The 26948-nt window shown below is 40.8% G+C and overlaps 1 protein-coding gene across 2 annotated transcripts; it reads left to right on the forward strand.

Annotated features, from left to right (window-relative positions):
* Window positions 1-304: 304 nt before the first annotated feature.
* LOC125447429 (purpurin-like) lies at window positions 305-26948 on the forward strand. Of its 2 annotated transcripts, XM_059644732.1 has the most exons (7): window positions 306-436; window positions 1422-1627; window positions 7828-7944; window positions 13092-13228; window positions 15904-16016; window positions 23721-23933; window positions 26740-26948. In XM_059644732.1, the coding sequence occupies exons 3-7, from the start codon at window positions 7828-7830 to the stop codon at window positions 26751-26753; spliced, it is 594 nt and encodes a 197-aa protein (XP_059500715.1). In that variant the 5' UTR covers window positions 306-436; window positions 1422-1627; the 3' UTR covers window positions 26754-26948. The 2 variants fall into 2 exon arrangements, with proteins under 2 accessions (XP_048377756.1, XP_059500715.1); XM_048521799.2 differs by lacking the exon at window positions 1422-1627 and having other exon boundaries at window positions 305-436.

Here is a 26948-nt window from a genome sequence, read left to right on the forward strand (position 1 = left end):
GTTAGTAATTCTACTTATTGGATTAGCTTGAATCAGACTGTGTGTTGTGGCGTTCAACAACCTAGCTTAAATTTCTGTAAAACTGTGCTTCTCTATTAAGTGCAAATTCATTTCACGTTAAATATAACTCGTAAATACAATTCAATCTCAGAATACTTTTAGAAGTAAATACTAAGATGTGGCAGTTATATAACATTTGCCCATCTGTGACCAGTAAAAGCCCGTATAAGGATTATCTGGGGAATTTTCCAAATTGGATCAACAAATGGTTAAGTATTATGGGGTCACAGAGACAAAAATAGCAAATTATTTAGCCTGTTCATCAATATTTAAGGCAGCTTAGTTGACAGACTAAGTCAATGAACAGACAGTCTGGACCGATTCAAACAACACCAGAGGTTTATTTTTAAGGAAAATAATCTTCAGTCTTTAACAGGTAAATTTCCAGAGGTTTTAGACGTGCTTGTGGAACAATGAAAATTATTATACTAATGCTATTCAATGCACGTATTTAAATACTAAACTTAAATTTAGCTCCCTTTTAGGTAGATTTGATCGAAAATCAACTATGTTGAGTGTTTCAACTTGCGTGAAGTATTATTATAGTGTTTAGACACATTGTGGCAAAATATTTCACTGGGAGCTGATGGTTCTTGAAAACAAAATAAAATTGTAAACATGTTCGGACAGGTAATGAATTAGTTTTGTATTCCTGGTAGGTGGAAATTGTTGTAATTCACAAAAGGAAGTAAGTTTTCATATTGATTATTATTTGTAGATTCAGAATAAACGAAGCAAACTTAGAATACAACAAAATGGATAACTGACTTCTGCAACTATTTTTTATCAGAAAGGAGCTCTCCTTTCTTCTTGTTGTATAGTGCAGAGTTATTCAAGCGGTGGGAGCGCAAGCCAGGGTGCAACCTGGAAGGTAAGGCTTTTCCTTATAAAAACTTACCACGTGAGTCAGTGGACTTCTTGATTCGATCGGTGGGAGTAGTGAAAGCGCGAAGCCTGGAAAGTGAACTATTATATTCAGGCATTGTCCAAAGGTAAGGTAAGGTTTTTTTTTGTTTATTCTCTTGGCAATCTAGAGTAGAGGAAATAGAAGCTAGGGTAGTTGCATGCACTTCCTGTAAGATGTGGGAGGTAAGGGTCACTACTAGTGCCCCATCTGACTTCACCTGCAAGAAATGCATCCAACTGCAGCTCCTCAGAGACTGCGTTAGGGAACTGGAGCAGGATGAAATCTGGATCATTCGGGAGGCTAAGGGGGTGATAGACAGGAGTTATAGGGAGGTGGTCACACCCAAGTTACAGGACAAAGGTAGCTGAGTGACTGTCAGGAGGGGGAAAGAGATTGCTACTCATCTCGTCCTGGCTTTCAGCTTCCATCCTAACTCTCTACATTCACTTTTTAGGTCATCTGGTTTCCTCACTATGTCATTGGTACTGATGTGTACCACGACTTCTGACTGCTCTCCCTCCCCCTTAAAAATCCTGTAGAGTCGATCAGAGGCATCCCTGACCCTGGCACCTGGGAGGCAACACACCATTTAGGAGTCTTGTTCGGTACCACAGAATCTCCTGTCTGTGCAGGGATCCCCTCTGGCCGTTCCCCTCAATAGTAAGTATACCACTTTAGATACTGTTGGGGGGAAATGACCTACCAGGGGTCCAAATTAGCCAGGTCTCTGGCATTGAGCCTGGCTCTGTGGCTCAGAAGGGAAGATGGGAGAATAAGAGAGCAATAGTGATAGGAGATTCAATGGTTAAGGGAACAGACAGGAGATTCTGTGGTACCGAACGAGACTCCCAGATGGTGTGTTGCCTCCCAGGTGCCAGGGTCAGGGATGCCTCTGATCGAGTCTACAGGATTCTTAAGGGGGAGGGAGAGCAGTCAGAACTCGTGGTACACATCAGTACCAATGACATAGCGAGGAAACCAGATGACCTAAAAAGTGAATGACGGAAGCTGAAAGCCAGGACGAGATGAGTAGTAATCTCAGGATTACCACCAGTGCCAAGGGCTAGTGAGGCCAGAAACAGAGAGCAAGTGCAGATGAATATGTGGCTACAGAGCTGGTGTAGGAGGGAGGGCTTCAGGTTTGTGCATCATTGGGATACCTTCTGGGGAAGGTGGGACCCATATAGGAAGGACGGGTTGCACCTGAACTGGAGGAGCACCAATATCCTGGGCGGGAGGTTCGCTAAAGCTCTTCTGGAGGGTTTAAATTAGTTTGGCAAGGGGATGGGAACTGGAGCTATAGATCAGAGGATGAGGTAGCCGGTGTACAGCCAGATAGACCATGCAGAGAATCTGTGAGGAAGGAGAAGCAGTTGATAGGGAAAAGTGGCAGTCAGTGTGACGGGTTGAGGTGTGTCTACTTAAGTGTAAGAAGTGTCAGGAATAAGGGTGATGAAGTTCGGGCATGGATAAGCTCTTGGAACTACGATGTTGTGGTCATTACAGAGACTTGGATAACACAGGGGCAGGAATGGTTGCTAGATGTTCCGAGGTATGGATGTTTCAAAAGAAATAGGGAGGGAGGTAAAAGAGGTGGGGGAGCAGCATTACTAATCAGGGTTGGTATCACAGCAGCAGAAAGGGAGGTTGTGGAGGAGGGTTTGTCCACTGAGTCAGTATGGGTGGAAGTGAGAAACAGGAAAGGAGCTGTCACTTTATTGGGAGTTTTCTGCAGACCCTCCAATAGCAACAGAGACGCTGAGGAACAGATTGGGAGACAGATTTTGAAAAGGTGCAGAAGTAATAGGGTTGTTGTCATGGACTACTTCAACTTCCTTAATATAGACTGGAACCTCCTCATGGCAAATAGTTTGGATAGAGCAGATTTTGTTGGGGTATCCAGGAAGGATTTCTGGCTCAATATGTAGGTACACCAACTAGATGGGAGACCATACTGGATTTGATGCTTGGCAACGAACCAGGCCAGGTGTCACGTGTCTTGGTGGGAGAGCATTTCGGTGATACTGATGACAAATCCCTGACCTTTACAATAGTCATGGAGTGGGACAGGAGCAGATGGTTTGGGCAAGTATTTAATTGAGGGAGGGGGAAATTATAATGCTATTAGGCAAGAACTGCAGATTGGGATCAGATGTTCTGAGGGAAATGCACAACAGGAATGTGGAGGTTGTTTAGGGAGCAGTTGCTACAAGTACAGGATAGGTTTGTCCCAGTGAGGCAAGGAAGGGATGGTAATTTGAAGGAACCTTGGATTGCCAGACATGTGGAACACCTAGTCAAGAGGAAAATATAAGCTTAATTAAGGCTGAGGAAGCAAGGATCAGAAGGGCTGTAGAGGTCTACAAGGTAGCTGGGAAGAAACTGAAGAATGGACTTAGGAGAGCTAGAAGAGGGTATGAGAAAACCTTGGTGGGTAGGATCAAGGAAAATTCCAAGGCATAGTGGAGGGAACTTGTGCGTGGAGTCAGAGGAGGTAGGAGAGGTCCTTAATGAATACTTTGCTTCAGTATTCACCAATGAGAGGGACCTTGATGTGTGTGAGGACAGCATGAAACAGGCAGATATGCTCAAACAGGTTGATGTTGGGGAGGAGGATGTGCTAGAAATTTTGAAAAACATGAGGATGGATAAGTTTCCTGGGCTAGACGGGATATTCCCAAGGTTTCTACAGGAAGCAAGGGAAGAGATTGCTGCCCCTTTGGCAATGATCTTTGTGTCCTCACTGTCCACTGGAGTAGTAATAGAAGATTGGAAGGTGGAAAATGTTGTTCAAGAAAGGGAATAGGGATATTCCTGGAAATTATAGACCGGTTAGTCTTACCTCTGTGGTTGGCAAATTATTGGAGAGGATTCTGAGAGACAGCATTTATGATTATTTGGAAAAGCACAGTTTGATTAGAAATAGTCAGCATGGCTTTGTTAGGGGCAGGTCATGCCTCACAAGCCTTATTGAATTCTTTGAGGATGTGACAAAACACATTGATGAAGGTAGAGCAGTGGATGTGGTGTATATGGATTTTAGCAAGGCATTTGATAATGTGCCACATGGTAGGCTCATTCAGAAAGTAAGGAGGCATGGGATTCAGGGAAATTTGGCTGTCTAGATACAAAACTGGCTGTCCAATATAAGACAAGAGGGTGGTAGTAGATGGGAATTATTCAGCCTGGAGCTCAGTGACCAGTGGTGTTCTGTAGGGATCTGTTCTGGGACCTGTGTGTTAGTGAACTATATAAATGATTTGGATGAGGAAGTGGAAGGGTGGATTAGTAAGTTTGCCGATGACATGAAGGTTGGTGGAGTTGTGGACGCGTGGAAGGCTGTTGTCAGTTGCAACAGGACATTGACAGGATACAGAGCTGGGCAAAGAAGTGGCAGATGGCATTCAATCCAGAAAAGTATGATGTGATTCATTTTGGAAGATCGAATTTGTATGCAGAATACATGGTTAACGACAGGAATTTCGGCAGTATGGAGGAACAGAGGGATCTTGGGGTCCACGTCCATAGATCCTTCAAAGTTGCTACCCAAGTTGATAGGGTTGTAAAGGTAGTGTATGGTGTGTTGGCTTTCATTGGCAGGGGAATTGAGCTTAAGAGCTGTGAGGTCACGCTGCAGCTCTATAAAACTCTGGCTAAACCAGACTTAGAGCATCGTGTTCAGTTCTGGTCACCTCATTATAGGAAAGATGTGGAAGCTTTAGAGAGGGTGCAGAGGAGATTTACTAGGATGCTGCCTGGACTGGAGGGCAGGTCTTATGAGGAAGGGTTGAGGGAGCAAGGGCTTTTCTGATTCGAGTGAAGAAGGATTACAGGTGACTTGATAGTGGTGTACAAGATGATGAGAGGCATAGATAGAGTGGATAGTCAGAGACTTTTTCCCAGGGGGGAAATGACTATTATGAGGGGACACAATTTTAAGGTGATTGGAGGAAGGTATAGGGGAGACATCAGAGGTAGGTTCTTTACACAGAGATTGGTGGGCATGTGGAATATGCTGCCGACAGTGGTAGTGGAATCAGAGACTTTTAAGCAACTCTTGGATAGGCACATGGAGAATAGTAAAATGTGGAGTATGCAGGGTAGATTGATCTTAATAGGATAATAGGTCAGCACAACATAGTGGGCTAAAGGCCCTGTACTGTGCTGTACTATTCTGTGTTCTGTATTGTGTATTTATCATATCACTGAATCTTCAAAATGTAGTTTGCATTGATACAATGCATAAAACACATTTTTGGGCACTCCAAGTGGCTTTTGAGGCTCAAATGCCATTCATTGTTGTGCACACTTCTGGTGAAAATTGCACAGGACAGTTTATTAGGGTTTTTTGTGGGCACAGTTCACATCTGTCAATAGTAAGCAGATGAGGCAACTCGTGCTGTCAGTCAGAGAGTAACATTAATTCAATGCCAGCACTGCCAAATTGGAGCTTAATGGTCCAGTTAACATTGCCCCTTAGTCACACAAGGCTGAGCACATGTTGAGCAGAAGGAAAGGACCATTAGTACTACTTAAAGGGATTGTCAACTACTTTCATATTAATTGCTGATTGATTTTTACTGTTGCCATTATTATAAAAGTATCTGGTGCTTTTGACAGTTCTTTAAAGAGCATAAATGATAGCAACAGTGCAGGCTGCTTGGGCCCTCAAGTCTAGGTGTTACAGGACAAATGCTGCCTTCCTGAGAGTAGGAACAGCAGGTTCTTTCTCCTGTGTGGAACAACTAAACATCCCTAATAATACCTGAAAGACAAGCTACTGGGCTGTTGGAACACAATACTACCCACAGTCATGATGACAGCAATCTGAGTTTGTGTGAGAGAAATCTGAGAATGAGAAGCTGAGGCCATCAAATCTTGTGTCATGGCTGAGTGCAAAAGCATGTTGTTGGAGCTGATAGAAACTTGAATGCTGGAAAGGGTGAGGCTCAAGTCTTGGCCTGAAGTAGTCAAGGTAAAGACGTAGGTGGCAAGTGAAGTCTCAAAACCTATTTTTCACACAACATTAGGATCCCGATTTAGCTGATGAAATTAACCCCTTCTGACATGTTAATTTGTTTTTACCAATCTACATGAACGTTAACCCCACCCATACCCCATACCCCCGACCATCCCCGCAGCACCATTTAAACAACTCTGGCATGTCTACATGTCTAATCGCTGTATAACCTACCACTACATAGTTGTTACTGCTGTCTACAAATAATACACATTATATTTTTAAATCCATTTCTATTTCTTAATTAAATCATAACACCTTCCCTGCTAGCTTACCTCTCTTACATCCTGTTTTGTCATTGAAGTGATTTTATCTTTTTCTCTCTTTCCCTTATAGCAGACAAATTTAGTTCCCAGTTTTAATTATCTTGCAGCCATGGGTCAGCAGTAACTATTATTTCATATTTTCCAGTTGAATTTGTGCCTGATAACAGTTTTATTTTCAATCCACTCCATCCATTTGTATAAAGAATTTATTGTGTCAAATGCCGTAACCTGTCCCGCTTGAATGCTTTGCACTTACATTTCTTATTAATTTTTTTTGATGATTCTATATGTTTTAGTTTTCTTTTACCAGTTGCACTTCAAATGTACTTCTGGGTTTTTTTTTAACTAACTTTGCTTCCATTTTATTTGTTTTTGAAATATTTCTAATATAACCGATTCCTCGTGAAGCTTCATCATTTACTCATATGAAGTGCCTGTGATCACTGTTTATGTCCTTTCTTCTAGGGTTCTTGTTCCAGCTTAATTCAGGTGGAGCCTATTTTGAAATTTCAGTTCTTTCTGTTCCAGTACTGGGTGCTGTTTTGTTATATGTTTGGGGTCAAAAACTATTTAGTAATGCTGCTGGATTCCATAGCACCTTCTGCAAGAACAACTTGTTTACAGCTTGACCTATAATGAATTCTCTTCACACCAGGTTAGAGCTTCTGCTCCCTTCTGGCACTCACTACTTAATCATGTGACTCTGACAACATCACTACATCATCATCATTATCATTATGTGTGCCACTGCTATTAATTCTATTACTCTACATCTCTCCCCAAGTGTTTATTCCCATTATCTTTACATTTGATTATGTTCCCCCAGAACCTCAGATTTCACAGGATTAATCATTGTGGTGCTTTGAGCAAAGTCTCTGATCTGGTTTTGATCTCATTTTGAGGTAAAGGATGTTCCTCTGTCAGTGATTGTTATTGTCCTGGGTGGATGAAGAAATCTTTGGAAAAACAGTTCCAAGTTTCTATTCACTTCCTGTTCAATTATTATCAATGCAGAGTGGATATCACTTAGTGAACACCAAAGGATAACAGGACTACTAATTGCTGACTGGATGACTCCCAATGACTTTCCTAATGGAACTTGTAGACCTATGAAGCAAAAGGAAAGAGAACAAATATAGACATTAGAACATGAGGAAAAGTCAAAAGGGTTACAAAATTCTTGCATAAACAGAGAACAAACTGCAGTAAGTGAAGCTATGTAGGAAATTGAAATTATTTACTGTTTTCTAGTATATGGGTGTCACAGGCAAGGCCAGCATTTATTGCCCACCCCAGTCGCCCTTGAGAAGGTGGTGGTGGCGAGCCACCTTCTTGAACCATTGAAAAGCAACCAAATTAATTTTTAATGGCTTACTATAGGGCATTTCAGATGAAACTTGAAAGCCAATTACATTACTTAGGCTCTGGAGTCACATTCAGTCCAGAGCAGACACATTTCCATCTCTAAAGGACATTAGTGAAACAGATGGGTCTTTATAACAATCAATGATAGTTTCATGGCCACCATTACTGAGACTGGGCTTCAATTAAATCTTGTTTCTTTTTCCCCAAAGATGGATTACTACGGATTTATCTTCCTGACAGTTCTTGCTTCAATTATTGAAGATACATTTGCTACCTCCTGTGTGGTGGATCAATTCACTGTGAAGAGTGGATTTGACCACAAAAGGGTAACTTATTCTGTTAAATATTGTTTTTTAAAAGCCTTGGTTAGTAAAACAAATTGTTTGATAAATTCTAATGCAAACACAAGATTTTACATTTTATAGCACAGACATTGAGATATGTAGTGCCTAGTTTCAATAAGAAATATGAAGCAGGAGTAAAACATATAGGCTGTCAAGCCTGCTTTGTCATTTTATGCAAGCATTGCTCCCTTTCTACCTCAACTCTACTTTCCAACCCATTCCCTGTAATCTTTGATTCTGTGAGATCAAAAGTTAGTCTATCTCAGCTTTAATGATGCAGCTAGAGGATTCAAAAAATTCATGACACAATGAGTGAAGGAATTTTTTTCCATATCAGTCCTAAAGGATTGACTGCTTACAGGCCTGTTGCCTGTGTTCTAGATTCAGGAGAAACAACCTGTCAGTGTCTACTCAGATTCCTCCAGAATCCTACATGTTTCATTTAGATCACCTGTCATTCTTCTAAATCCCAGTGTGTATAGGTCTAATTTGCTCAGCCTCATAGCAGAATCTTTATAACCAGGAACTGGATCAATCAAGTAAAGTTTCTCTCATATTGCTACCTGACAAATGCAAATCAAAACTGCACAGTATTCTAGATTGAGCCTTGCCAAGGTCCATACTTCGGTAGTAAAAATTTCTTATTTTTGTACTCCAGTGTCGTTGATTCTTGACTGCCTCTGAAATGGTTTAGCAGTCCATGCAGTTCACAGGCAATTAAGAATGGGCAAGGAATGCTGATCTTGCCAGTAATATCCACATTCCATGAAAGAATACTTTTTAAATTTCACTTGGGGGAATAAAAAGGCCAATATTCTATTTGCCTTCTCAATTGGTCGCTGTACTGTACCTGTATGTTGTTATTTTTATTGTGCCTTGTATAAGTACACCAAAGTCTCTATTGGCATCAAAATTTATAAGTTTCATGACTTTTAAAAACATTCCACTTTTCTATTCTTATGAACAAAACTAATAAATTGTCACCCCACACTATATCTGCCACTTTGTTAACCATGCACATAATCTGTTTAAGTTTTTGCAGCCACTTTAAGTTCCCCTCACAGTTTGCATCCCTGCATAGCATTGTATTCACAAGCTCAAATACATAATTCTTGATTTCTTTATCTGGTTACTAAATAAGGGCCTGGGAATTGACCTTGAGACGCTACACTACATAGACTCCCAAATTGTTTAAAATTGCAGGTAGGAAGCCTAAGAATACTTCTAACTATAAATTACTATTCACTAAACTAGTTAGAGTCAAACAAGAGGCAGCTTCTGTCCATATCTGAAGCAACCTTTAAGATTTTTATAACACTGGTTTGCACTGGTCTTGTTTAAGGCAAAACCAACCAAAAGGTTTCTTGCAAAAAAAAAGGAAATTACAACTTATGCCAATTGTTGCCATTCTTGGCTGTTGAACAACATACTGCTAAGTCCTGGACCTTTTCTCTAGCCTTTCTCATTCCTTCCATGACCCTAATTGAGATTTCAGACCCCTGACCTTTGGGCCATTATAACTTACACTGCTACTGAATGATCCTTGAGGTTCAGGTGAGACCACCTATCATCACCAATCATTTACCTGTGAGCCACTGTGCTGCTAGCAACTTCCTGGCTCCTCCAGCATTGCTGCTTAACTATGAATAATACCAAAGCTTAATAGTCACGTTTCCTCATATGCCATTACTTCTAGCTGCTTAATGTCAAGCTGTTCGTATTAAATATGTTTACTCTGGAAACAATGCAGTTGAATAATATGCTGATTTCAAAATTTCTTTGATTTGAAGTAACAAAATTGTGGAGCTAAGCATACAGTTATTCACAAAATATTTGACAGTGTGAACTTTTGTAGAAGTGCAAGAGGGCCAGATTTTCAACCTTGAGGTAGTGGGAGTGAGGACATTGTCCTGCTTGAGGCTGCTGGGTGTCAAGGCGGGTTGTTTATGATGCCTGCCTTAGTGCTGTGAGATTTACTCCCCCAAGATTAAAAACAGAAAGGCCCTTCAGTCTTCAGTCCTCACTCTTCACACTTCCTTATTATGCCATGCACACCCTATGCTCCATCTACCTTAACTCATTTGTTTACCTCTCCTACACCCATAACTCCTCATGCCCAATGCCAATGTATGTCCTGCTAAACAGCCTTCACAGCCCCTCATGCCCCTCCATGCCAAGGTATGCCTCTCCTTCAATGCTTCATTGCAACTCACGTCCACAACGTCAAAATATGGTACTTCTATGCCCATTTACCCAAAATTAGATAGAAGCAATGATCGCTTTAATGAATGGTGTGAGCCTTGAAAAAAGGCTTTTTATTAAAACAGTCACCCATTAATAACTTGGCACTGTGTTTACAAAAAAAACTGCTTCTTAAAACATACTAATAAAAGTGTTGCAGGTTTCAAGAGCTGAAATTGCGAAGTACATGAAACTACTTAGCCTTGTGTAAATAAACATTATGAGATTAATACTAGAAGACAGGGATCCAAAGCCATCAATTAAGCAGGGCTTTACGTGTTGCAAAAGGGGAATGGTTGTTTGGGCCTTCAGCCAAGCTTTGCTCTCTCGAACTACACTTGAACCGATGCTTGATTGACAGGTCTTGCTTTCTGATCTCTGCTAATGTATTTGTGATAGAATTATTAGTTACGTGACAAATGTTAGGTTGATTAGGAAGACTCAGCATAAATTTCTAAAGGCAAAATCATGTTTAATTAACTTGCCTGAGTTTTTTGAAGAGGTAACAAAGGATGAATGAGGGCAAGACTGATGATTTGGTATTCATGGATTTCCAGAAGACATCCAATGCCACACACAGACTTGTGAGGAAAGTTATGTCGTGGTATAAAAGGTCAAAAATCACATGACACCAGATTATAGTCCAACAGGTTTTTTTAAAAAACACTAGCTTTCAAAATAAAAATCAAAAGAATTGTGGATGCTGTAAATCAGGAACAATTTCCACTTCTCACCTTCAAACAATGGCCAAACCTTAAACAGACCATTGTTCACAGTAAACTACCCAGCCTTCAGGACAACATTGACCACAACACCACAGAATCCTTCCACGGCAACCTCTGCAAGACATGTCAGATCATCAATAAGGATACCACCATCATACATGGGAACACCACCTACCATGTGCGTGGCAGATAATCGTATGACTTTGGCAAGGCAAGGATGTCCTGAAGCATGGTATATTGGTGAGACCGTGCAGACACTACGACGACAGATGAATGGACACCATGCAACAATCGCCAGACGGGGGTGTTGCCCTTCAGTGGGGGAATACTTCAGCAGTCAAGGGCATAGAGCCTCCGATCTTCAGGAAAGCACCATCCAAGGCAGATTTTGAGTTACACAACAATGCAAAGTCACTGAGCAGAGGCTGATAGCTAAGTTCTGTACCCATGAGGATGGCCGCAGTTGTGATGTTGGGTTCATGTTGAACTACAAGTGACCCCACCACACTACACACTCCATACGCACACACACATGCACTTCCTCACACACATACACTGCCTCACAATCACACACTCTCTCTCAAGCACACGCGTGCGCATGCACACACGCACGCACACACGCACGCACACACGCACACACACACACACACACATACACACAGATTTTCAAAATGATTAATGGGCTGGATAAAATAGATAGGGAGACGTTAGCCCCATTCATTAAAGAAAAATGAATGAGAGGGCATAGATTTAAAGTGATGTACAAAAGAAGGAAAGGTAAAGTTGGAAAATCTTAATTCACAAGGTGAGTAGTTAGGGTATAGAATGCACTACTTCAAAATGTGGTGGAAGCAGGTTCAACTGAGCCATTCAAGAGGGCAATGGATGATTATTGGGAAAGAAATAGTGGTCAAGGATATGGGGAAAAGCTGGAGATTGGTACTAGGAAATAGAACCAGCATAGGCATGATGGGCCACATAGCCTTCTTCTATACCTGTACTGTTCTGTACTGTGTCCCAGGTAAATGACCTTGAAAATGCCATATTTTCTCATTATATGGACATTGAGAAGCAATAGGGGTAGGAGATGGGATGAAGGAAGCATCTTAGCATGAGGCACCATAGGGGTTGCATAACTTGCCAGTGCAGCTCAAGGAGGACCTTTTAAAAGGTTCCATTGTACAGAAAGTGATGAATGAAAAACTGCTACTATGTCATCAACCATGAAAGTTTAAAAACTTGGCTCAATGTTGTGAAAATTACCGGGGATTGGACTGTTTATCTCTATAATGGATCCAGCCAGGCTGGGAATGCTGAGTGCAAACCCGCAACCCAAACAAGCCTGCACCTTAAAAGGTACTCGCCAAAACTTGAAAGCCTAAAAGTGGGGTTGGCAAATCTGGTATCGGCACCTGCTGGCCAGTTCAAAAGAGCTCCCAACCTTTATTTAAGAAAAACTAGTCCCACACCATAATTACAAGCCCACAATTAAGATTGGGATTGATCAATGTCTAACAACACAATAAAATTTTTGAAAATAATAAATGAGATCAGCAGGGTGAAAAAAGTTGTGGAATACAATGCAGCAATAATGATTCATATAAAAATAAGACCTTCTAAATGTCATTTAAAATTTCAAATGGATCTTGGATCAGACATACCCTGAAACCTTTGTCATCCAGAAGGTAGTCAGATTCTGAAACTGATGAGAAAGTTCATATATTTCCACAGCAGTAGAAGCTAGACTGAACAAATGATCTCATCAACATTATTTTTATTTGTAATCAACATTGTAAATATTATGGATTGCAAAAATACCAAAATTCTTTCGTAACTACATTTGCCATGCTGTATTTAAATGAAGTTTCTTAATAGCAATGACCCCTCCTTCCTCCAAAACAATCTAGATTAGGATTTCAACAAATACTTGGAGAAATGGTGTAAACAGCTATCTTAACTTTGAAAGAGATTTCTCTGGGAATTTCACCTATTTCTCATTGGCAAGGCCCCAGTGAAATTCCAAGCATGTGTTTGTAAAGTAAATTAAGGGCTAGTAGCATAGATTCAGTAGAGAGAAAATATATACAAAGTATGAATTTAAATTAGTTTTACATGCTTGTGTGTCACTAAATAACCACAGTTTTTGCATTTCCTTGACTGCAGTATACTGGCAAGTGGTATGCTGTGGCAAAGAAAGATCCCGAAGGGCTCTTCCTTCAGGACAACATCTCAGCTGAATACTTTGTGGATGATGAGGGAAGAATGACAGCTTTATCAAAGGGAAGAGTGAAACTTTTTGGGTGAGTCCCATTTTAGTGTCAATGAGTACCAACTCCAGATAGATCATGGCCTGTTTCACAATTTGTTTTTAACTTACTTAACTTTTCTTTTACATAACCCTTTTAGGATTCCATCAACTAACCACAACTAGATGGAGTTAGAACTTGAAAACATTAATAGAAAAAAGCTTATTTTTAAATAATATTAAATAGAATTCACAAAATTGAAGTAACTTACATACTCTATGCATTAAGTGTATGTACGTAGATTCTGAATAGTTATGTTTTTCTAATTTGCATATGCGTTAACATGTATGGTTTGACAAATAAACAACAAAAATAGCATATACGAATAGTAATCCAAGCAAGCTGCATTTAATTTGCTGTACTGTTAATGTATTTAAATGTGATAATGTTGATATTTAGCAAATCATAAGGGGAATTTATAAAACTGTGTACATTAATGTTACCTAGAATAAAAGCAAAATCAACAGATGCTGGAAATTTGAAGGGTCAAAGGAAATTCTGGAAAGGCTCAACAGGTCTGGCAACATCTGTGCAGACTGAGAAAGAGAGAGACACAGACAATTAAACTTCCAGGTTAATGACCCCATCATAAGGTATGAGAAAAGGACAACGATCTGGAATATTAGGTTCAATCTGATCAGTTGGCAGGCTTATTTGCAGGCTGGAAAATTTGAAGATTTGTAGGTTGGCTGTTTTAAGATTAATACTGAGTACGTTAGGAGAAATAACTTCTGCAGGAAATGCAAATCAAACAGGGAATGGGAGCACTATATTTAACCCCTCTTTCCTGTTGCTTATACCAGAGGAAGTGATATCATGGAAACAGGTGCTATTTCAAATGAAGGAGTCCAGCTATCATGGCTAGAGGTAGCTGAGAAGGTCAACAGCTATGCCATCATCATCAGGACCTGGACACAATGCAATAAGTACTTAGATGATCTTTTGCAGGCTGGCAAAGTAGACATGTGTACACAAAAATGAAGAAAGGTACACTAATTGCAATAATACAAAGGAATGATTCCAAGTCCCTTTGCAACCTATTTTTTATATATACAGAATTCACACTGAGCCATGAAACTGTGGTATTGTGCAATCCATCCTCGATCAGGCACAACAAGTGTGAGAGTGTCTTATGGTCTGGAAACTGCATCCTTCACATTTTTAATACACTTGTTTCTCATTGTATAGAACAAAGAGCACCTCACTCCCAGTTGAGATGTCAAAGTGGGATGGAATCCCATTACGAGCAATCTTCATACCAATGGAGGAGACCCTTGGTGATTAAGAAGATGGCAACTGACCAGACTCACTGAAAGACAGATAGGGTTGCGTAGGCTCCACTGCTCTATGGAGTGAAATGTGTGCTGAACCACCCAGATAAATGAGGCGCTTTCGGGGCTATATTGGAATACAGCCATCCAGTCTGGTCGAAGCATTGGGATCATATCTTTTAGCAAACCTCTGCTTAATGATTGCCCTGGCTGTTCTGGCACATCCTGTAAGGCCACAAGGATGTCGTCCATCATGCCCTGCAATTGAGGAAAACTGAGGCAAATCTGGCTGTATCCAGTTCAAACTGAGGTAGTACAATATCTGTCATATGCAAGGCATCCTTCACTGTGCAATGCAGTGAAAAGGCAGCAGGTTGTAAAATCCTGTAAATGTTAGTACCAGACCCTGTAATGAATATTCTATCTGTTTCACTTATTAACAATTATATCCACACAGTCATCTTGCTGCTGGTCTTCCTCCCAAAGGGCAGAGATCTGCGATCACTTAGCTGGGAGAATCACTACCTCTGGAAACATTGCAATTCCAAACACCCCCAAATGGCTGAACTTGCAGATCTGCTATCTCCAGGTTGTCAGTTAAGCCCTCTGCTGCTTTTAGTGCTGCATATTCAACTTGCTGAGTGTCTTCTTCTTCATCCTCTCCTCCTCAGTGAAGCTACTCCTACTCAATGGTTCAGCCAATTCTTTATCCTTGCAGGTTCAAAGCTACAAGAATCTGGAACTCACTTGGGGTGTCAAATGATGTTTCAGCAATTCCTTTGCCCAAACATAAGTAGTAATGGCAGTCTCAAAGACTTTCTTCCACAGTGGCAAGAGTCTTTGGATGCCCTCATTCTTGCCATTTTCCCTTTTACAGGTCTCAGCAATTGTCACTTTTAGGTGACAATGATCTCTTGTGGTGCATTTGCATCCTTTAACTTGCTGAGCTCCAGCTGCTGAATATTACTTATGTTGTTGCTAGACACAAGCATTACCTTGGGAAAGTGGCTCTTAATTAGCTGTCTAATTACTTCAGTTGCCTTCCTTTCCCCACCATGTGAGTTGCATTGATGCACACAACCAGTTCCTGGGAAAACAGAGGATTGTAGGGAGATGTTGGGATACCAGACTGATACCTTTTGCCCATTTCCCAGCTATTCCTGCCTCTAAAGCTTCCTCTGCCACCCTAGTAAAATTCCATGTGTCATATATACCTCTCTCTTCATAGATGCTGTCAGATTTGTTGACCTTTTCTAGCATTTTCTGTTTTTCTAATATGAGCTTGAAAACCTTCTGTTTCATTTCAATTAATAGAAAAATACCTTTTTGTTAATATTCAGATCTGAGTATTGTAACTTATTTTCTGCGTCAATTAAATGGTTGAACCTTGGCTGGTAGGTTCTGGGTGATCTGTGCAGATATGGCGGCTCAGTATAGTGTACCTGACCCTCACGTCCCAGGAAAAATGGAGATGGCTTACCAGGGACTTGCAAGCTACCTGTCCAGTGGAGGTGAGGGATTTGTAGTTTTTGTGTTTTTCACAATTACCTAGCTCAGGCTTAATAATCAAATAAATCATAATGCCTTAGTTTCTCATGTTTTTCTTTAATGAAAGCATTTTTACATTACTAGATAATTTGTATCTGCCCACATCCACCAGTAACTGTAGTATTGAAAATTGTGAAGGCCGTGCAGCAAATACAGGCCTCAAGGTCATACCACATAAATGTGTACAGAGACCACAATATGGCAGACCAAGAATTTGCATACAGTTCTGGCCAGAAGTTGTTGCCTCTGATACTGCCTTAGGAGTAAGGCTTCTGGCAATAGTGGCATGCATGCCACATTAGAAGTGAAAATTAATTTTGGTATTAATTTTCTTCACAGTGCCCATTTTCTCATTTGTATTCCTCCATTGTTCCATTCAACATATTGCTGGCCTCAGTCAATACAATGTTGTTCTGGGCAACAGGAGGAATTTATATTTAAAGGTTTCAGTCAGCTTTGAACCTACAGGTATTTATTTCTCTAATATTTCTGGCTATTGCTTGATTACTTTCGCAGTGTTTTGTTCTCTGTCTTGAATGTTCACGTTGCCTATACAAAGTGGTTTTTCTGGTTGTGCACTGCTGCCTCTTGCCTAATAGGAACAGAATTAATTTTCAATGAGTCAGTTGAGTTGGAACCTCATGCAATAGGTCTATATTCAGACACTGTGACCTCACCTGACCCCATTCCCGACTTCCCAATTTTCAAGGATGTCTTTTAGGTGTCTGAGCTGGTTCAGGTTCAGCCCACACCCAGTAGCCATAACCTGGCTGGCACAATTGCAAAGATGGACATGGCCTAATCCTCCACAATTTTCATTTTGTCAGGCCAAGCCTTTAAAAGGTCATGATTCATAGCTCCTCAGAAGTATTGGCAAGCACAGTCTATGGGAAAGAGCCTTTCAAAAGGTAAATTGAAAAGATCCTCCTCATGTTTTCCATGCTAAAATACGGTCCTGAAACAACCTCCATGCCATTTGTAATTTTACACTACGCCAAAAGCTCCATTCACATCAAAACATTAAAATGTCAATCGTTTAAATCCTTCAATGCAAGGCTATTAACCTCATGTAAATAAACATTTTGGGTTGGCAGCACAGCTGTAAATCAATAGGGTCTCAGGTGTTTCAGTCCTCCAATGGATGTCTAGGCTGTTAACCAGTAATATATTACAAGGTTAATCCCTACAGTTCTTTGAAGAACACTGTCCATTGTTTCCCTTTAACTATAGACTTGCCCATTCCAACTATGTGATCAAAAATATGACATTGCTGTACTTCCCATACTAATCATAGGCCAGTCAACTAAGGTGTGGGAAATCCTCATTTAAGGCAACAGGAAGACATATCAGAAGTGCTTGAATAGAAGATTCCATCATCCAAACAGATGTAAATGAGGACAGAGAAACTAGGAAACTGGAATAGAATTTTATTGAGCAGAGATTATGAATAAATATAGTCGAAGTAGCATTGGGAGTCGGGGGGCATACATTCAATATTGATTGGTAGCCTATTCTCTGAAATAGAGGCAGAACAATCAAGGATAGGAAGAAATGGAGATGAACCCAAAGACGAGAGAAAATATTGGATACAAAGTGTGTGAAATGTTCCATTTTTTTTGAGAGGAAGGAATGGCCTGAAATAATTGTTGATATGCAGGAAAAAGAGGTGAGAAAAAGGATCTGACTGGGACTGGAACAAATAATATTCCTTATTCCATGCAAATATGCATAACTAGGACTCATACAGATCCTCAAAAAACAGAGGCCTAGGCAAAGTAGATAGGGAGAAATTATTACCATTAACAAAGACCAAAACCAGAAAATGCTGAATCAGATAGAATGGTAAAGGAATCAAAGATCATTTGAGAAAAATGTGTTTTATTTTTACATAGCCGGTGGTTATGATATGGAATACTCTGCTTGAAATATAGTTGGCGCAGATTCAATTAGGCTTTTCAAAACAGAGTTGGCTAATTACTTAAATAGATAATCTTTCAAGGCCAAGAGGAAAAGGTGGGGGATTGCTTTGCAAAGACCTAGAATATATGCAATAGGCTGAAATGGCCTCCTCTGTTATAATCATTCTATGATTCTTTTATCTCGAAGACATTGGAGATATCCAATGAGAATTGTTAAATGTGAGCATTACAAAAATCACACATGTAGTTGGGAAAGACTGAACAAGAGGTTTTGGAAAAATACATTCACAGGAAGAAATGAGGTCACTGGGTCAAAAACAGGCTGAAATTGTGTCTCTGCAGTTATCTTGTTTATGGTTTTTGGAATGGAATTAGAAGTGGTTGGTGGGCATTGGAAGTAGGAGGACATGGAAGGAAGATCATCAGAGGAAATGAAGTCAATAACAGTTTGGGAAATGATGGCTTGAAGTACAATGGTGGAGTCAGTAGTCCAAGGCAGGTAGGAGGAAGTATCAGACAGTTGTCAGGCAGTAAAACATGTGGACCTTGCTTTACCAAACAACAACAGCCTTGTCAGTGTGTTTGGTGACCATGTTTAAGTTGTACCTGAGAGAATGAAGTACCAGTGTCAGAAGAGTTAGAATTAACAAGTGAGAAGAGAAATTGAAAAAGACAAGTTCAAGCTACCAATTCATAGAACATAGAACATAGAACATAGAACAGTACAGCACAGAACAGGCCCTTCAGCCCACAATGTTGTGCCGACCATTGATCCTCATGTATGCACCCTCAAATTTCTGTGACCATATGCATGTCCAGCAGTCTCTTAAATGACCCCAATGACCTTGCTTCCACAACTGCTGCTGGCAACGCATTCCATGCTCTCACAACTCTCTGCGTAAAGAACCTGCCTCTGACATCCCCTCTATACTTTCCACCAACCAGCTTAAAACTATGACCCCTCGTGCTAGCCATTTCTGCCCTGGGAAATAGTCTCTGGCTATCAACTCTATCCATGCCTCTCATTATCTTGTATACCTCAATTAGGTCACCTCTCCTCCTCCTTTTCTCCAATGAAAAGAGACCGAGCTCTGTCAACCTGTCTTCATAAGATAAGCCCTCCAGTCCAGGCAGCATCCTGGTAAACCTCCTCTGAACCCTCTCCAAAGCATCCACATCTTTCCTATAATAGGGCGCCCAGAACTGGACGCAGTATTCCAAGTGCGGTCTAACCAAAGTTTTATAGAGCTGCAACAAGATCTCACGACTCTTAAACTCAATCCCCCTGTTAATGAAAGCCAAAACACCATATGCTTTCTTAACAACCCTGTCCACTTGGGTGGCCATTTTAAGGGATCTATGTATCTGCACACCAAGATCCCTCTGTTCCTCCACGCTGCCAAGAATCCTATCCTTAATCCTGTACTCAGCTTTCAAATTCGACCTTCCAAAATGCATCACCTCACATTTATCCAGGTTGAACTCCATCTGCCACCTCTCAGCCCATCTCTGCATCCTGTCAATGTCCCGCTGCAGCCTACAACAGCCCTCTACACTGTCAACGACACCTCCGACCTTTGTGTCGTCTGCAAACTTGCTGACCCATCCTTCAATTCCCTCGTCCAAGTCATTAATAAAAATTACAAACAGTAGAGGCCCAAGGACAGAGCCCTGTGGAACCCCACTCACCACTGACTTCCAGGCAGAATATTTTCCTTCTACTACCACTCGCTGTCTTCTGTTGGCCAGCCAATTCTGTATCCAAGCAGCTAAGTTCCCCTGTATCCCATTCCTCCTGACCTTCTGAATGAGCCTTCCATGGGGAACCTTATCAAATGCCTTACTGAAGTCCATATACACCACATCCACAGCTCGACCCTCATCAACCTTTCTAGTCACATCCTCAAAAAACTCGATAAGGTTTGTAAGGCATGACCTACCTAATTCCTAATTAAAAGGTTGAGAATGGTAATAGAGCAGGTGGAGGAGTACAGGTGGAATGAAAATTTGAAGCTGGACAAATGCCATTGGTAAGATCTAGCATGGAGGTGAAGGTGACAAAAGGACAGTCCAACAGTAAAAGAATGATAATATTGTTCTAAGTCAGGATGGTGTGTGGCTTGAAAGAGATCCTATGTGTCTGCTCCCCTTGTGGCACAGGGCCTGGGTTTTGAACCTACTGCTGAAGGATCCTTGATGAAATATTTTATAGGTGAGACACACTGTTGCCACTGAGCCCAAGGTTGAAGGAAATGTATATTCAAGTTGGTTAATTAAGTGTGATTAAGTATGGTTCTTTATTCTGAATGGTGTTCAGCTTCTTAAGTGTTGTTGGAGGTGTAGTCATCCAAACAAATAGAAGGTATTCTCCTTTACTCCAGATTTGTATCGTGTAGGTGGTGGACAAGCTTTGGAGAGTTAGGAAGTGAATTAGTATCAGAATTCCTAGTTTCTGACCCGTTCTTGTAGCCATAGTATTTACATGGGCTAGTCATGTTAAGTCTCTGGTCAATTATATCATAGAATCCACTTACAGTGTAGAAGCAGGTCATTCAGCCCATGTGGTCCACACTGCCTTTCTGAAGAGCATTCCTCCCACCCTATCCTTGTAACTGTACATTTCCCATGGCCAATCCACCTAGCTTGCACATCCCTGGACATTATGGGCAGTTTTTCCTGACCAATCCATCAAACCTGCACATCTTTGAACTGTCCCCCCCCCCCCCCCCCCCCCCCCACCCCCCCAGGACTTTGATAGTGGGTGATACAGCAATGTCAAGTGTAGATAGCTAGACTTTTAAATTTTAATGGTGATTGCCTGGCACTTGTGTGGCACAAATGTTATTTACAGGTGTTAGTGTGTCAATTAACTTAATGAGCTATTTTCTCCTACAGGAGCTTCAGATACAAATCATGGCTTTTAAATACATAGATTTACAGTCAAATTAACCAATATCTTGGCTTCATAAGTCTGGTTTAGGATTTATCAATTTTTAAAAAAACTTATGAATTCACAATTTAATACCTTTTGGAAGTAAGGTTTGGCCTGGATTTCTGCTCCAAGGCAGATGGCCGAAATTAGAAATTTTCTAGCTTCGTACACCTATTTTAAGAGATATTTTCCTTAATAGTGGGACCTTCAACCTGGTGATGGTCTTGGTCATGTTTTTAGCTTTGCAGGCAACTGCATACTAAGAAATGTCATTGTTTATGAAAAATGGCAAGGAGACTTCTTAATTTAAAAAAAAGACCCAACCCCTCAGAGGAAAACCAGAGGCATCCGTAGACGTGGCTGAATGCCAAGGCAAGCTCTTTAAAAGGCCCACCTTGGTTCTCTGGGACTTTTCCCTAGTTGTCTGCTAATGCTTTTAGGACCTTCAGCCCTCATTCTTCACACACTGTCACACTCCAACCACTCCGCATTGCCCATCTATGTCAACACATGCCAACCCATAACTCCCATTCTCCTCCAATAGTCCCATTAATGCCAATTTAATGCCACAAAAACAAACTTGCCGGAAAAGTTCAGCAGGTCTGGCAGCATCTGAGAAGGAAAAAAATAGAGTTAATGTTTCGGGTCCAGTGATGCTTCCTCAAAGGGTCTGAGGAAGGGTCACCGGACCCGAAATGTTAACTGTTTTTTCCTTCACAGATGCTGCCAGATCTGCTGAGCTTTTTCAGCAACTTTGTTTTTGCTCCTGATTTATAGCATCCACAGTTCTTTTGCTATGGGTACACCTCAAGAGTCATGCTGAGATGAAATAAACTTGTAACTATCTCTTACAACCTTCGCTATATTAAAACAAAATCATGAAGGCCCATCAAAACATTTAAATTTCTTCCTCAATTTAGTCACTTATGAAAAACAAATAGACTTGCATTCATAACCCACATCAAGGACAGATAATCTTTAATCATCTCTTTGAACTGTCAATCAAGCTGTGAATTTTGGAGCCTCTATTTAGATAATGCTGGGTTGCAGACAGTAGCCAAGCATTAATAATGGCATAACAGGCCTTGGGGCAATGTGAACAAAGAGCTATTTGATTGCTAGAACAGTTTTCTTTTAATTCACACTGACATAGACAAGGTGTTTTTATTTATTTTTAAAGGCTAGTGGAGTAAATTCCCATTGTGGGTTAAGGTGCTTGCTACAATGAAAATGGTGTCAGTTTGAATGGAGGATGGAGTTCAAATAGCCCTGCTGAGCTTGGGTTTCTTTGGTGTGTAAATCACATTCTGATCCCGTTTTGCTTACAGTGAGAATGTAAGCTGTTAGGAATGAGGTCAGAATTTCAAAACTAATTACAGTTTATAAGTAGGGAAGTCTTGTTACAACTGTGCAGGATGTTGGCAAAGCCAAACCTGGAGAACCATGTAGTTAGGTCCCTGCCTTTAAGAAAGAATATGCTTGCATTGGAGGCAACTCAAAAGAGATTCACTAGGCTGATGCTCGAGATGAAAAAATTGACAGCTAAAAAGGTTCAGCCTTTATTCATTAGCATTTAGAAGAATGAGGAGGCTTGGCAAGGTAGATGTTGAAAAATGTTTCCACTAGTTGGGGAATTTCAAACTAAAGGGCATACATTCATTTAAAACTATAAGTAATTTCTCATAGGGTAGTGAATATCTGAAAACTCTACCCCAGAGAGATGTAGAGAGTAGAAAACTGAAAGCATTTAAAGAGGAGCTGAATAGAGTTTTGAAAGATCTGAAAGTCAAGAGCAATGAGGAGCTGGTCCAAAGAGGAGTTGCGACCTGAGGCAGATCAGTTATGATTTTATAGAATGGTAGAACAAGCTTAAGGAGATGATTGACTTATTCTGCTCGTATTTCTTGTGTTATCTACACTTTTCGAGCTGTTGTGGCATCTCAGAATTGGCTGAGCTTTTTGGGAAGAGCCCCAGTGTTTTGATAGATGCCATTGAGGTTTAGCATAGCTTCCTTCTGTAGCCAGGACATCATCTTCACAAGCACACGGAAGGGCAATGACCTAATTAATGGTATTAAAACAAGACTATTATTTCAGAGATCCAGTTAACATTCTGGTAACCCATGTTCAAATATCACCTTGACAAATGGTCAAATTTGAATCCAATAAAAATCAGGAAATAAGAGTCCAATGATGACCATAAATCTGTTGTTGGAAAAATCCATCTGGTTCACTAGGGAAGGAAACTGCCATCCTTAACTGTTCTGGCTTACATGTGACTCAGATCCATAGCAATGTGGTTCATTCTGAACTGTCCTGTGGGGGTGCACCAAAAATGCTGACCTAGCCAGCAATGCCCTCATCCTGTGAATGAATTTTAAAAATGGAAATGTGTAGTCCTGTATTGAGGTAGGAAGTTGTGAGGTGGTGCCATAAGATATGAAAGGTGAAATTGCAACATTTTCAAAGAAGTTGTGTTTCACTCTAACTTCGAATTAACATACAAGTCCTTAGCGAGTTTTGAGAAGATTTGTAGCTCAAGTTGAGGTTCTGGATGTGAGTTTGCTCGCTGAGCTGGAAGATTAGTTTTCAGACGTTTCGTCACCATTCTAGGTAAACCCTAGAATTACCTAGAATGGTAACGAAACATCTGAAAACTAACCTTCCAGCTCAGCGAGCAAACTCACATCCAATACAAGTCCTTAACTTGAACACACCTCTGTATTCATAATTGGATTTACTTTGTATCAGTAATAAGCAATAACAATTGATGTCAAATTATCAGCTACTGAACAGTACTTAATTCTATTTTCTAGGTGATCACTACTGGGTTATTGACACTGACTACGATAACTATGCCATTACCTACGCCTGTCGAAGGCAAAAAGATGATGGAACCTGTGATGATGGTTATGCCATCATATTCTCCCGCAGCCCACTCGGTCTTCCACCAAACTACCAGCGCATTGTTCGTCGGAAACAAGAAGAGATTTGCCTTTCTGGGCAGTTTGAACCAGTGCTGCAATCTGGTGAGTAATATTAACATTTTTTCATAATGAACAGAAACTCAATATCCATCGTCCTTTGGGAAGGAGATAACCCCTTCTGAATGAGTGAACTTTGGAGAAGGTGCCTTCAAATCCAATGTTTCGTTACTTGTGTTTCAGATGCATCATGTGCAGATGGCAAGTATCAGTAACCAAGACTCACATAAGTACAATTTGGCAATCATTTACCATTTTACTGATTTTGAAATTGCAATTCTGACTCCTACAAAGTTTGTTACTATGATACAGATTTTGGTTGCCCTCTAGACAGTTTTATTGAAGTCACGTGTGATCTAGCAGGGCTGCCTTTGGGGCTGGAGGAAGAACTGGAGCAATAAGGAATACTGGTGGGAGCAGGAGCAACTGGAAGAGGTGACAGGAGAAAGATACAGCACAAGGAGGCATTGTCCACAGTAAATTATCAGGGAGAAGTCAGCTTTAATGTGTGGCAATATATGAATTGCCTTCACTCAAAAAAAAGGGGCTATCATTGGCTGTGTAATTTGCTGCAGTCACTTCTAGAACTTCATATTAGGCATGGACCACACAGCTCTTAATGGCATCATGGCCTTAACCTAATACGAAGGGGTGGCATGGTGGCTCAGTGGTTAGCATTGCTGCCTCACAGTGCCAGTACTCGGGTTCGATTCCAGCCTTGGACAACTGTCGATGTGGAGTTTGCACATTCTCCCCATGTCTGCATGGGTTTCCTCCGGGTGCTCTGGTTTTTTCCCACAGTCCAAAGATGTGCAGGCTAGGTGGCTTAGTTATGCTAAATTGTCTGTAGTGTTTAGGGATGTGTAGATTAGGTGGGTTACTGGGGACTGGTCTGGGTGGGATGCTCTAAGATTCGGTGTGGACTTGTTGGGCTGAAGGGCCTGTTTCCACACTATAGGGATTCCATATTTAAAAAAAGGAAACAACTACGGTCCTCAGCATACAGTACATTTCAAAACCAAAGAGGCTAATACTGACAAACATATCTAGCTCTTTCCCCATACTCTGAACAAAGTGAGAACAAAACCAAGTAGCAGGATTCCACAGGGTGAAAAGTAACTTGGACTGCGGAGACATTGCCTTGATGCCCCCTTTAGGATTAAACCCTTTCAATACCCAGTTTCTTTGTGACCACAGGTAACATATGATGCAGGTCTGTGCCTAAATTCCTGACGGAAATTCTGCTTTGTTTATCACAGAATCACCAGACCTGTTATGGTGTCGAAGGATACCATTGAGTCTGTGCTGTCTCTTCAAATTAGCATCATTACCTAGTGCCAATCTCCTGCTTTTCCCAAATGCACATGCACACTATTTCTATCCAAATCCTCATCCAACACTCTCTTGAATGCCTCAATTGAATCTGCCTCCGCCACATTCCATCCCCTATCTATTTGTGGTGAAAAAAGCTTTTTCCCACATCACCATTGCTTCCTTCCCTGCACCAGCTCTTTATATTGGTTTTGTGCCTACAAAATCAGCAAGTTACATGCTGACTACTGGGAAACAAGGACTTTCCCTTTCCTAAGATCATTACAGATCTAGACCAAGAGAAGGTCCAAAGTGCTGCCAGAAACATAATTGGAAAATTGACATGCTCAAGCAATACTTTTGAGCTCGGGACTATTCAGGAGGAATACATTGCTTAGCGGCTGGATAGATTATGATTGTCTCCTGAACTCTCCATGATGATTTCAACATCTGGGAAACAAGAAAAGCATGGGAGGTGATGTGGGAGGATGTAAAATAAGAGCAGATTTGGATCTGATCACCAGTGCTCCTAACTTCCTGAATAATCAGAAATCAGTTCAATAAATAGCGTTTCACTGAATTACACACCCATCCATCCTCAATAACCCCCTTCATCCTCAACGTGACAACAGTCATAATTATGATCGTTACCAAACTCTCCATAATTCAGTCTGGGTGTAGGAGAGGGCATTTAATCAGGTGGCAGTGTGCCTCGTGAAGATCTTTTGCCTTCCCACATTTATCCCAATTAATTCCAGGGCACAAAGGCTCATAGAATATCTTCCAACTAAGATCCAATTGAGGCCCTGAAATAAACCACTCATACCCACTTGAATTCTTCAGAATTCTTTGATGATACATGGTAAGAATTAACAATGACCTGTGATTCTGGTACTTCTCCTGTTTTGCAAGGTCAAAATGCTAATTCGAAATAGATCCAAGGATTTCAGTGCAAATTTCTTGAGGTCCTGTTGAAGCAGAACATCTATCCATCACAAACCTGGCAGAGGATGGGGTAAGCTTGCTCTGAGATAAGCATAAGCACTATCCCCCTGACTTTTGAATATGGAGCTAACTAGTGGCTTTGACTTGGTCTCTCAAAGAGAAAACTAGATGCTTCCTGTATTAGATCAGCTTTATACTGGATATTTTTCCTTATCAACCTGTTCAGAGATATGATTACACACCACTGGGGCAGGTGGACTTGTATCTGGTCCTCCAAGTCCAAGGTAGGCACTCTACCTCTGCCACAAGTGCCCTTTAACTTCAACAGTGTTGAGATATTAAAGTGATTGCAAGTGATTGCTCAACAGCGCAGCATTTAGCTCTAGCTTTGGTTGGATGTTGGAGTTATACCGATTGAGTTCCTGTGAATGTTATTTAAGGAATCTTCTGTTCACCCCAAGTACTCCAGTAGAGTCACTGAGATTAGAGGTACACAAGTTAATGGGATTATTTTAGAAAATAATAATCAGTGTTTTAACTAAACCAAATATTTGATGATCTCACATGATTTCTCACTAATTCATTTTTATTTTAGGTGCTTGTCCTTGAAGTCTAATAAGAAAAAGAACTTTTCTGAAGACAGAACACTTACATTACAAAATGGAATTCCAATGAGAGATTATATCTAGAGTTGAGAATGACTTAGAGACCCTTAAAAAATATCCTGGTCAAATGTAGCAGCAGGCCAGGCAGCATCAGAGGAGCAGGAAAGCTGACGTTTCGGGTCTGGACCCTTCTTCAGAA

The sequence above is a fragment of the Stegostoma tigrinum genome, chromosome 1 (assembly GCF_030684315.1).
Source record: "Stegostoma tigrinum isolate sSteTig4 chromosome 1, sSteTig4.hap1, whole genome shotgun sequence".
Taxonomy (NCBI): domain Eukaryota; kingdom Metazoa; phylum Chordata; class Chondrichthyes; order Orectolobiformes; family Stegostomatidae; genus Stegostoma; species Stegostoma tigrinum.

Bases quoted from the DNA above. Each gene is read 5' to 3' on its own strand.
- LOC125447429 (XM_048521799.2), top strand. From the start codon at position 7,828: ATGGATTACTACGGATTTATCTTCCTGACAGTTCTTGCTTCAATTATT. The intron at 7,945-13,091 runs GTAACTTATTCT...CCTTGACTGCAG, and splicing joins GTGGATTTGACCACAAAAGG to TATACTGGCAAGTGGTATGC. The intron at 13,229-15,903 runs GTGAGTCCCATT...CTTGGCTGGTAG, and splicing joins GGAAGAGTGAAACTTTTTGG to GTTCTGGGTGATCTGTGCAG.